Raw genomic sequence first — 12272 nt, 5'->3', positions numbered from 1 at the left:
GAGACATGTAAAGAGAGAGAGAGAGAGAGAAGAGCATTGTGTGTCACATAAAAGCCTAAATAACATCACTTTATTCTGCTTCGGACACATCATGCCTGAGGACACAACACTGATGGCATGGAGTCTGGATCTGAATGCGTACACAACACTGACTTGTGCCATTCTTGTGGAATGGCCTTACATAAGTGTGTCAGAGATGGTGAACCTTAGAGTGAGATGGAACGGCTTGAATTTTATGTTGGGTAACAAAGTTCATGTCCACTCACCAGGAAAGCATCCAGACCGCACAGGGGGAGACGGATGGAGAAATAAAAAGAGATAAAGAACAGAGACAGTTAGTTTCTGTGGAGGAGAGAATTCCTTCGGACATAAACTGCAACATATGCTACTGATAAATACAGGAGCACAAGTGTGATCGATCAGCCTTACCTCCCATCCTGAACTCTGTGCGCGGCGGACACAGTAGGAGACGGATCACCGGCAAGACAGAGAAGACATCAATCAAACCACACACACACACACATTACATTTACAGAGAGCTTTGCACCAAAGGTCAGCAATAAGTGTTTGTGGTCCAGATCTCTGCCCAAAGAACCACATTGCAAATTCACTCTGACAGGAGTAGTGCTTATGGAAAAGCAGAAATACCACCCCCCCTCCTCAAAAGTGATCATCAAAAACATCAAAAGTGATGTTGGCAGGTATGATTAAATGAATATTCAAATTAAAACATATGATCGCATATGTAAAATCAGGAATACAGAATTTTCCCATCATCTGAGCAATTCAAGTTTCTGAATCAGGATATCATGTAAATAAATCAGCACAATCATTTCTGTCCAATGACTGATTTCACCTAATGCAACTCAGTCAGCAATTTTTGAGAAACTTGTTCCCATAATCTAAAAATAAAGTATTACAATTGTATTACTAATAAATAATTATTACTACTGTGGTTCTAATACTGGACGAAGCAGCAGACAATTTAACTATGAAGGACTTATATTTATTTCCAAGAAATAACAGCTGCCTATTAAGAATGTACAATGAATATTACCAAAATAGCCATACAACATATCGACTCCCGAAACCGTGTTGTTGTAGACATGACTTCCTGTGTCAACAAACCTGATTGTATACTTTGTTGAAGGCGTCCTGCAGTTTGCCATGGACGGAGGCGAGCTTCTTAAAGTCTCTGTTGGCCTCGTGAATGGGACAGAGGATCTTATAAACCTCATTTATGGCCTCGTACATGGCAGCCTAGAGGAGAGACAGAAACAACAGTCAGCCTTCACTGGGCTAATAGTTAATAATCCCACAAAAATGTGTGGCGCTGACTTAAATACGAGTCTAAATCCCTTTGATGCTCTCAGTTTCCATGACTGATGGGGGAGTGATGTGATGTGAGCTCTCACCATGTTGAAGGAGGCAGCTGCTTGCTCCAGAAGTCCCACGAGCCCAGACTCACTGAAGTACTTCCCTGAACAGATGCCCTCCTCTTCTGGGGACAGGATATCATCAGACACCGCAGACTCCTCCAGCACATTGGACGAAATACTCTGGAAAATGCAATTAAAGTGTCAAAAGAGACTGAAATATATATTTTGATCGATTTTTCTTCAATTCAATATTCCTCTCAATATATAAAACATTTTATTGAATATTAATTTATAAAACATTATTATAATAAAATATAATTTTGCATTTCACATAATATAATGTTTGCAAATAAATATGGTATTATTAGTATAAATACTGCTGTGAGATTATGCCAGTAATTATACTATATTTTCATTAAAGTAAAATTTTATTAATCTTTCATTTTTTTTATTTGTGTGCAAACATAAAACAGTTTACTGTAAAAAAAAAATCCCCTTTTCACCAGTTAATTTCCATGACTCAGTTCTTTATGAAAACTGGATAAAGAGTTGTACCAAATTAAACATTTTAGAGCAAACCTTAACTATAAAAATGTATATTTGCTACAGAAATTAGATTTTTCAATGACCAGATTTTAAAATTCCATTTTTTTTCTTCAAATTTTTCATGACCGCGGGAATATAGGCGAGATGAAACCACTGTGCCCAGACCAGTGTTATCTTCACATTTTACTTTAAGTTATGTGCTTTTGTCATTTGTATTAGTTTTTTTTATTTCTATATGGCTTTATTATATTTTTATTTCAGTTTTAGTAATTTTAGTATAGTGTTGTCGCGTTACTGGAATTTCTAACTTCGATACGATACCTGGAGAAGTACTGATATTTGATACCATTTTCGATAACACGGGGGAAAACGCTAAATATACTGTCAAATAGATATTTTTAATATTATTTCTATTTTTGTCCATCTATTGAAAGTCTAGGCAATCAAAAATTTCTTCAGAAGAGATCACTTTATCACTTTATATGATGAAGCTTTTAAGCTTTTTTCATATATAAACGTTGATCAATTACCATTACAATTATCTCACAAATGTTTGCTAACTCAATTTATTTTTTACAGTAGGGTAATTTTGTTGCAATAGCTTACACACAGCACAAGGAAGCTTGATTTCAAGTGGAAAATTTAATTTAAAAAGACAAGTAAACAGTATAAAATAAGTTATTAGCAAATAAACTAATTACTGACAATACCACAACTAAATACAATAGAATAAAGATACAGATGAATCCATTAAAGTTACATAAGTTAATGAGTCAAGAGCAGTAAGTGATCGTTTGTCTTTTTGTAGTTTGAATAACATTAACAACATAGAGAGTGGCACGTTTATTTGGCAAAGACCTGACCGGATCCAAAATATTGTTTCTGTTACACATTCTTCCTGAACCGTTTACGACTGTGTTTACGTTAATACTCACCAAGATGGGCATTGTGACATTATTTATGAGTGTATTTGACCATTAATAAGCTGGGAAAAGGAGCTCATTTTGGCACTTGTATGTCAGAGGCGGCTTTATTACTGTGTGTGCGCTTCAGATGTGAGCCTGAAATCTGCGGGAATGAGTAGAATTATGTGCAATCCCAAGAGAAATCCAGACCCGTCACACCAACCGGAGTGTTCACCGTGTTCAGAGGGTTAACTGGGTTAACAGCGCAGCTGGTATCGGTGTCTCGATACTGAGTATTGGTATCGTTTCAGATATTTCAGTATCGATACATATCGAAATATTGCTATTTTTGACAACACTATTTTAGTACTTCAACTTATTTTGGTTAGTTGGAACATTTGAAATGTAAAGCTTTATTTCAATTATAGAAAATAACTTTTACTAGTTTTAGTTAGCAATTGTTTTAGTTAACAACAACAACACTGGCCCAGACAAAATATTTTAGATAATTAAAAATATTTTCTTAAAGCATCTAATGTTTTTTTACAAGCCTAATACTTACATACACACAAACACAGAGTATTTACCTGGAAGGACACACAGCCGATGGGGAGGTAGCGGCAATCTTCAAGCATGTTGAGGTACTCGGCCACCAGGGCGGCGCTATGCACCAGGCAGTGTGCTGCCTCAGCATGGTTCCCTCTCTCCGAGTGCTTCCCCGCCATGTTCTGCAGCCAGGTGAGTCTCAGATCTGGAGAGTTCTGATAGCCCTTAGCAATCCTACACAAAGAGAAGAGCCACTTTCACATACAGCACAGGAGCCACATTAGATGTGAAGAGAGAGCACTGACCTGTACATGAGGTCTAAGAGCATCTCTGGGTCCTGCTGGTGTTCCTTCATCTTCACAGTGTCAGTGAGAATCATGTGGAGGTTAAAGACGAGATCCTGTACCTACAGAGATGACAGCAGAATATTAGCATCACAGTAGTGACTCCCCTATATAGCATCATTTTTTAGCAGATATAAAGCTTAAAGCCTAACATTTAAAATAATAATCGTCAAACTAAAACTTTAGACAAAACCATAACAAATATATATATATATAAGTTTGCATATATGTTCTATGTTTTGTGTCATATTTGATCCATCAGCCATTTATGGCTAATATATAGTCTGATAGAAGAGAATATGTAGATTATACTTGAGGAGGAAAAAGTGAATATGCAATTTGGTTGCTGACATTTATATGGGCCAAAAAATAAAATGAAATTCTAATAGCTTGTAATGTAAATCAATGATTACATAATAGTGCGTATAAATATCAGCTGTCACTCTATAGTATCTCCCAATAATATGTCAAGTAAACATAAGTTGCTTCAGTCCAGTAAATGTTCATATTGAAATGTTAATAACAAGATTGAATTACGGCATAAAAAAACATTAAAGATTTCACAGAAAAAAATACATGTGAAAAAAGACCTGAAGGGGGACCGGCGAAAGGCATGTAGTAGACTGTGTGCAACAAGTTTTCCAGCAAAGTTTAGATCATGTCTATAACGTCATGTTTTAAATATGATACAGACCTTATTGAATTTAATACAGAAGAAAGTGAGGCTGTGAGGGATAGACGTACAGTCTTTACAATGGCATGCACTGAATAAAGTCCTGGACCAAGTCGTTTTCATTCTTTCAACTTTTTTTCAGCTGAACAATTGGCATGTTGTTAAACAACAGTACGATCTATTACTGTAATTCTATCCCTCACAGTCTCGTTTTCCTTCCTGTCAAAAATTAAATATAGCGCTGCCCTGACTAAGGTCAACAGGCTTTATAGGGTTAAAGGGCACAGTAGTGGTGGCTGTTGGCTTGTCATCCCCTGTGGGATTCGACACAACAACCTTTTTAGCAGCCCACCCAGATTCAAGTGTTTGATACCTGCTCAGGGAAGGGGGAATCTCTGAGCTCCAGGTCATCCTCGGCATACGTGAGGATGGTTTTTAAAGAGCGCCGCAAATGCTCTTCGTTGAAGGTCTGAGAGGTTCCCACGAGTGAAGACAGAGACATGGTGACCTGCATCTTCACACGGGCAAAATTCTACAGATCGGGAGGAAAGACACAGGATTTGATTCGGTTTATCATGTTTCTCCTCTTTATATAGGAAAAGGTGAACGAAGCATCAGGGTTTAACGTGACATTGTGCCTTACGTTGCCGATCTCAAAGTTCTGTCTCATGAGCAGGTAGAGCGAGGCGCTGGCGTGGCTGCGTACGGAGTTCACGCTGCTGCTGCAGTGACGCAGTAACCGCAAACACAGATCTGCACAGAGCTCCGTGTCCTCCTCAAACAACATCTCTGGGAACTACAGAAACACATGCAAAGCTTAGCTTCTTATACAATACCTGATCAGGTCATATGTACACAGAGCTGACCTGAACAACTAAGACAAGTGTTTTATTTCATGACAATGATTTTCAAGGACACATAAACAGCATAAATAACTGAAAGTTCTGGCTGATACCAATAAGCTGATAATGATATTTATAAAATGACCAATAACTAGGGAACAACTTCACATTTTTTAAGTCGCCATTTATGTGAGAGAATGATTTCCACCCCCAAATCATACTTGTTGGCTATTAGCTGCAGCACTGTTTGTTATGCTTCGTTGTCCAGACTGCTCACGTTTGTTTTGGTTGCAGTTTGTGGAGCTTACACGGACTACAGACACCGCATTTTTTTTTACAGTGTGTTCAGGGGACAAGCATTCACCCAATCAATTTTGAGCATCTAGATGGTATTATCAAACATATCTTGTGGATCAGAGTATGTATTTATTTATAATTTCAACTGAAACGGAGCGTAAAAGTGGACTTCAAAGATTACTTATCCTGTTGTGTCCTCTATTGACTATGATCAGCAACCAGTCAACATCAAGCTTAAAGAATTAGGATTAGTCTGAGCAACCCCTACTAATAACCAATAAATGGCTGACATACAAAATAGTATTTTGCCTAATTCCCCCGGTGCAGGAAGGGTTTTGCACCAATGTTCAATACTCAGGGTTTAGGGGTATCCAGCGCTGCTAACAGCAGACACAAACCTTATAGACCAAAGCTCTCTGCGTGCTGAAGCAGTGCTGCAGGAAGAGGGCGCTCTGGTTTCCTGCCATACTGTGGAGAAGGACCCTCAGCACACCACTCAACACACTCTCCTTCAGCTCTGACATCACCACCGTCTGATGCAAACACACACACACACACACACACACAAACACTTTTAAACTATGTGAAAAAGACACACATGTAACACATGGATTCTCATGTAATTGCATTCAAATGTGAGACGACGATGTCTCCTTTACTTTGACAATTATCTCCAGTGTGTCCAGGGCTATGAGAGCAGCTTCTGTTGCCAAGTTTCCATCCACTACCGACTCCTGCTCCACCTCTGCCTTGGTTCTGCGCAGAGACAGTGTTTACAGTAAGCTATTCATAGTGCCCATCTGACACACACACACACACACACACACACACACACACACACACACACACACACACACAACTGTGCGAGTACCCTGTGATTATGTGCTTCATTAAGGCGACGGACAGTTAGAGCAACGGCATTCCGAAGTCCAATGTAACTTAACAGCAATGGAAAGATATTCAAATAGTGAGAGAAGGAGACGCACTTATCCACTCTGTCTGCGTTCTGTCTCCAGTGAGTGACGTTTTTCCTCCAGCGGACATTCTCCTGACCTCCGTAAGGACTCCGCTCTGAGGAACGCACAGGACCAGTGATGAATGACAAATTCAATGCTTCAACATTTACTTTGGCACAAATACCAACAGAGCATCTGTCGTACCTCTGCAGCGGCGGACCATCTCCTGTCTTGCTCCAATGGTGCCGAGTATGGCCTCCTCCAGACGGGCCTTCATGTCCTGAGACTTCTTAAAGGTCAGACTGTTGATTCTCTCCAGGGTCTTCTTGCCCTGAGAAGAGGCACAATGAACAGGGTGGTCACAACATGTTAACATACAACACAAAAATCTACAGTATAAAGTCAACATTCCTGTGGTTTAAGTTATTTTTGAGAATTCATGCTACATTTTAGTCTTATTATTTATTTATTTTCCACCTTTTCTCTGGCCCTTGGAATTAAACAGGATGTTCAGACAAATATAGTTTTAAACTGGCCCAGCCTCAATAACAGCCTCTTTGTAAACAGTACATTGTGGCAGATTCATAAAATAAAATCCACACAGAAAGGTGCCACTCAAATAACAAAATCGCAATCCTGTCAAGTGAAAACATTACATTTGCATTTTTAATGTATTCCCTTCAATATATAAAACTTTTACTTCAGTAAAAACCGTTTTTTTTTTTTCTCAAATTGTACTCTTACTGTTGCTTTGGTATTTAAGATAAAACAGTATCAATCCTACTTTGACTCACTTTGACTAGACGGGTCATGTTTCTAAACACCATCTGTCATTATTGAGACTAGGGATGTGCCCAAAGCCGAATACCTTATTCAAAAAGACACAAAAAATGTATAACGCATTCTACGAAGGCCCTAAAGGGACATAGTCAGGATTGCCGTGGTAGTCGGTTACATTACATTACCCACCATGGCCCCGACAAAACTGTCGTTTAGCTTTTTTTATAGAAATAAAAAGCATTTAGTTCAGTTGGACAGCGGAAGCTACAATTATAAATTGAAAGCGCTTGCTCTGCTTCATACGGAACGAGTGTAGCCGGAGTCAGATTTCACTCATCTCAGGAAGAGAGTAAGTAGAGATGACTGACAATAATTAAAAGTAATCCACACGGCTCCAGGGGGTAATTAAAGGCCTTCTGAAGCAAAGCGATGCATTTGTGTAAGAAAAATATCCATATTTAACACGTTATAACGTTAAATATCTAGCTTCCACCGAAGAAAGTGTAACGCCTCTCACAGCTCAAAATGCTTCCGCTACGTCCTACGTCATGTCAGTTAAGTAAGTTGAATACGAAAGGCGGTCTGGCGGCAGCTAGATATTTTATATCATCGCTTCACCTTTATATCATCAGAAGCCCTTTATTAACCCCCGGAGCCTTGTGGAGTACCTTTTATAATGGATGGATGCACTTTTTGGGCTTCAAATTTTTGTCTCCCATTCAATGCCATTATAAAGCTTGGATTACCAGGACATTGTTTAATATAACTCCGATTGTATTCGTCTGAAAGAAGAATGTCATATACACCTAGGTTGGCTTGAGGGTGAGTAAATCATGGGGTAATTTTCATTTTTGGGTGAACATGAATTGAGAAATCAACTTTCTTTTGAGCCTTTGATACACAAAAGTTAATCGTGATATAAGAATATCCTGTAAATTTCAGAGCTGAAAACGTCCTTGTTAGTCAAAGAAAAGCTTTTATTGACACCAGGCCCAGAAAACGAGAGCTCTCAGAATATGTCGACCATTGACGTAATAGGACGCAGAAGCACCGCCTCAAGCCCGCCCACCGACTCGTGGATCTAAACGGGTCGCGCTACCGAGCAATAAACATGCCGGTTCCAGCTCACATGCATAAGACATTGCGTTTGTTCGCTTCATTTCACAGCAGAATCGATTGTAAACAAGATACAGGTCAAGACTGGATTTGCAGACATATTGAGATTAAAACACAATGCTGTGCCTTCTATATTGGATCTGACAGGAACGGTGCAACACACTTGTGTGAGTAAAACATGTTTTTTTTTTTATACGTGATAGTATTGCATTGTTACAGATCGTTTGATATCTATTGATTACATACCTTAGCACGCGGTCACAGGCTGGAGAAGCTGTTATTGGCTAATTCGTGATCAGACTCGGACTTGTAACGCCAACTCGCAAAGCCACGGGGCCATGTGTTTTTCAGACGGGCTATCACCGACGGGCTATAGTGTGTGTGTGTGTGTGTACGGTTTGCAGTTATATTCACTAATGATCGGGCAAAATGATACAGAAATGACATTCCAATCAATCGCGGGTGGATGAGAGATAAATCATTGTGCTTGTTTGATAAAGATATTTTTCGAGCCCTGTGAACGTTTTTCCAGACGCTTTCAAAACAATTCCCCACGTGTACTGAGGGGAGCGGAAGCTCATTAAATATGCAAATCTTATCCAATCCTAGCCGTTTTTTTCAGAGAGCCTCAAAACCAAGGCAGAAAATAGCCTATTACTTATTCATTATGATGTTTCTGAATGTAAAAACCACGCGAACGTCATAAGTTGACCTCAGACAACAGTATAAAAAAATAAAAAAAGACAGTTCATGACACCTTTGAAAGGATGAGAGGGGAATGTGGATGTACCTTGTATTCGAAACAGGACAGACAGACGTGAAGAAGATCAAGCAAGCGGTTGATTTGTGGCACAGACAGGTCTGACACCCATCGCTCCAACAGCCCTGCGTCTGCATTCTTCAACACCCACAGGAAACAAACCAGCAGCGTCCTGCTGCACTCCGCAGAGAGGGCGCTACACTGACGGCCCGCCTGACGAAGAAACAAACAAAAACACATTTACACTAAACAAATACACTCCCACAGAAACACACAACAAAGCCAGGCTTGATTAGACATCACATCCGGCAGCCTGTTAGGGACAGGCATATACAGAGGATGTCCTTGCACACCCATATAGATTAATAAACACTCAGACACACATGACACTCATTTCCTCAGCCATACGCTAGCCATTAATATTCACTAATGGACAGGAAACCTTGTTGTACACCTTCAGGGGAAAGAGTACATGATAATTCCCCCTCTGGTGGAGGAGAGCAGTGCTGTAGCAGACAGAATGAGCAGGATGTGAAGGGCTCGCCCTAGTGGTGTATTAGTGGTCACTGCGGCTGTGACCTCATTCACCTGAATGTGAGGGAAAATTCCAGAAGACCAAGAAATAATTATATTTCTGTTGTTTGTCTTTTCTATTTATTCCACTAGAGCAGCGGCATGAGAACAAAAAAAAACTGCATGTGCATAAATATAGCTTATTTATGAAAAAGAAAATAGAGATAATATTTTTTTTGCGATGCACCAAAGTGAAAATTCTGGGCAGAAGCCAAAAAAAAAAAAAAAAAACAAGAAAACAAACAAAACAGAAAATTACTTTTTGGTAACACTTTACAATAAGGTCTCATTTGTTAACATTAACTATTACCAAACATGAACTAACAATGAGCAAAACATTTGTTACAGTATTTATTCATCTTTGTTAACATTAGTTAATAAAAACATAACTATTCACTGTTTGTTCACTGTGCATTAACTAATGTTAACAAATACAATTATTGAGTTTAATAATGTATTAGTAAAAATGTATATTAATACGAACAATTATTATTAATAAATGCAGTACAAGTATTGCTCATTCTTAGTTCATATTAACTAATTTATTATGTTAATAAATGAAACCTTGTAAAGTGTTACCAACTTTATTTTAATAATTATCAATTTCTTATTTTAAATTAGTTTTTTTTATTTATAGTTGCATTAATAAATGAAACCTTGTAGAGTGTTAACTATTTTATTTTAATAATAATAATATTTTTTATTTTAAATTAGGTTTTTATTCATAGTTGGATTAAAATGATACTTTTTAATTAAATTAAATAATTGTATTGCATCTGAGTTAAATAAAAAATACTATATACACAATAAAATAAAAATAAAATAACCACACTTTAATTTAAAGTAACACCAAAATGGGACAGAAAATATATTGAAATAATATTAAATATCAACAAATGATTATTTATTCAGTTCTATGCAACAGAATCAGATTTAACGTTTTTTTTTTTTATTTATTTACCAATTATCCAAATAAAGTATAGTCCTACAAAGCTATTATTATCAGAGCATGTGAGTGGAGCAATCGCAGTGACGCTGTTCTTTTAAACTTTTAACAAAGAATCAAACGGTTTTAAAAAATTCCACAAATATTAAAGCAGCACAACTGTTTTTAACATCGATGAAAACAATACATATTTCTTGAGTAGCAAATCACCACATTTCTAAAAAGTAATGATGCTGAAAATTCAGCCTTGATCACAGAACATACAATACACATTACAATAGAAATCATATGTTTTATTACCATTATTACAATGGGTGTATAAAAACAGTAATAATATTTCACAATATTTCCGTTTTACTGAATTTTTGATCAAATAAATGCAGTAAGCGTAAAAGACTTCTTTCAAAAACAGTACAAATTCTGAATAGTGTTGTGTTCACAATCTTCCAATTAATGTTGATCAGTGAGCAGGTACTCACCACTGATGGCAGAGTGAAGGGGTGGACTTTGGTATGTGGGAGTGGGGAGCCAGCTATTGCCATGGCAACAGACTGGCTGATTGTGCCGTTGTCTGGGTCGTTATCGTCGACGAGCGCCGAGGCGTGACGTACACGCTGTGGGGACATGTCTGGGACATACAAAGGTGGAGAGATACAGATCTTGGCTGAAATGGGACTTTTGTTCAGTTTTTAATGACTCTCCGGAGCTCTGACCTTTGAAAAACTATTCAAGTCATAAACAAAGTGTTCATATAAATAACCGAAGAGATAAGCAGCCTGGCTCTATTATGGGCACTCGGCCCAAAGGGTCTCACTAACCGGTGAAGTCGTGGAGAAGGGGCAGCGTCTCCATGACGATGGGGATGAGTGGCAGGTAGAGCTGGGCGATGTGCGAGCGGACCTGGGGGTCTGTGTAACGGGGGTCCGCATCGTGACTGCACAGCAGAGAATGCAGCGCACTAATGGCCTTCTTGTGTAGGAAGAACACACTGAGAATGAGAGAGAGGTGTGAGCTCTGTGATTCTAGTGTTAGATTCTATGTATTTTTAAAGTCCTATTTATAAGAGTGTCTTAAAGGGATAGTTCACCCCAAAATGGAAATGTCATCATTTACTCGCCCTCATGTTGTACCAAACCTGTATGAATTTCTATTTTTCTGTTAAATATTTTAAAGAATATGGGAAACCAAACAGTTGACGGTAGCCATTGACTTCCATAGTAGGAAAAAAAAAATTCAGTAAGGCCCCATCAACTGTCTGGTTACCAAACATTCTTCAAAATATCTTCTTTTGTGTTCAACAGACAAAATAAATTCATACAGGTTGGGAACAACATGAGGGTGAGTAAATGATGACAACATTTACATTATTGGGTGAAATATCCCTTTAATAACAGGTCAAAAATAAGTATTTTCTGTGCGAAATATGAAAATAAATGGATTCAAACATGGTAAAACATGCTCATACTTGGATAAAATTAATGTGTTCCAAAGCTTGTTCTTTATTTCTTTTTTAACCCTTTGAAACCTTTTTAACCCTTTGTATTCAACTATATTACTGATCAGCTCATTTCAATTATCATGGTCATAATTAAGAGAGATACAATGCAAA

At 38.1% G+C, this 12272-nt stretch overlaps 1 protein-coding gene and 1 long non-coding RNA gene across 2 annotated transcripts in view; one reads left to right on the top strand and one right to left on the bottom strand.

The window, feature by feature from the left end:
* Positions 1–12272, bottom strand: part of dock6 (dedicator of cytokinesis 6) — a gene marked incomplete at its 5' end in the record, with an annotated part of 89440 nt that overhangs the window by 8246 nt on the left and 68922 nt on the right. The window contains 14 exon segments of the mRNA XM_079834567.1: positions 430–444; positions 1129–1260; positions 1416–1559; positions 3418–3610; positions 3682–3782; positions 4767–4925; positions 5037–5189; positions 5931–6065; positions 6192–6288; positions 6519–6603; positions 6693–6819; positions 9175–9357; positions 11143–11291; positions 11482–11651. Of these exon segments, the coding sequence (XP_079690693.1) occupies positions 430–444; positions 1129–1260; positions 1416–1559; positions 3418–3610; positions 3682–3782; positions 4767–4925; positions 5037–5189; positions 5931–6065; positions 6192–6288; positions 6519–6603; positions 6693–6819; positions 9175–9357; positions 11143–11291; positions 11482–11651 (1843 nt within the window).
* LOC307137213 overlaps positions 6384–12272 on the top strand; it is a 97493-nt gene continuing 91604 nt past the window's right edge. Inside the window, exons 1-2 of the long non-coding RNA XR_013817888.1 lie at positions 6384–6466; positions 6549–6784. This is a non-coding gene — a long non-coding RNA (uncharacterized lncRNA). The remainder of the gene's footprint in view (positions 6467–6548; positions 6785–12272) is intronic.

Source organism: Gobio gobio (genome assembly GCF_949357685.1).
Source record: "Gobio gobio genome assembly, chromosome: 1".
NCBI lineage: Eukaryota > Metazoa > Chordata > Actinopteri > Cypriniformes > Gobionidae > Gobio > Gobio gobio.
Note: the sequence above shows the minus strand (reverse complement) of the source record. Positions and strands in the feature narration are given on the sequence as shown.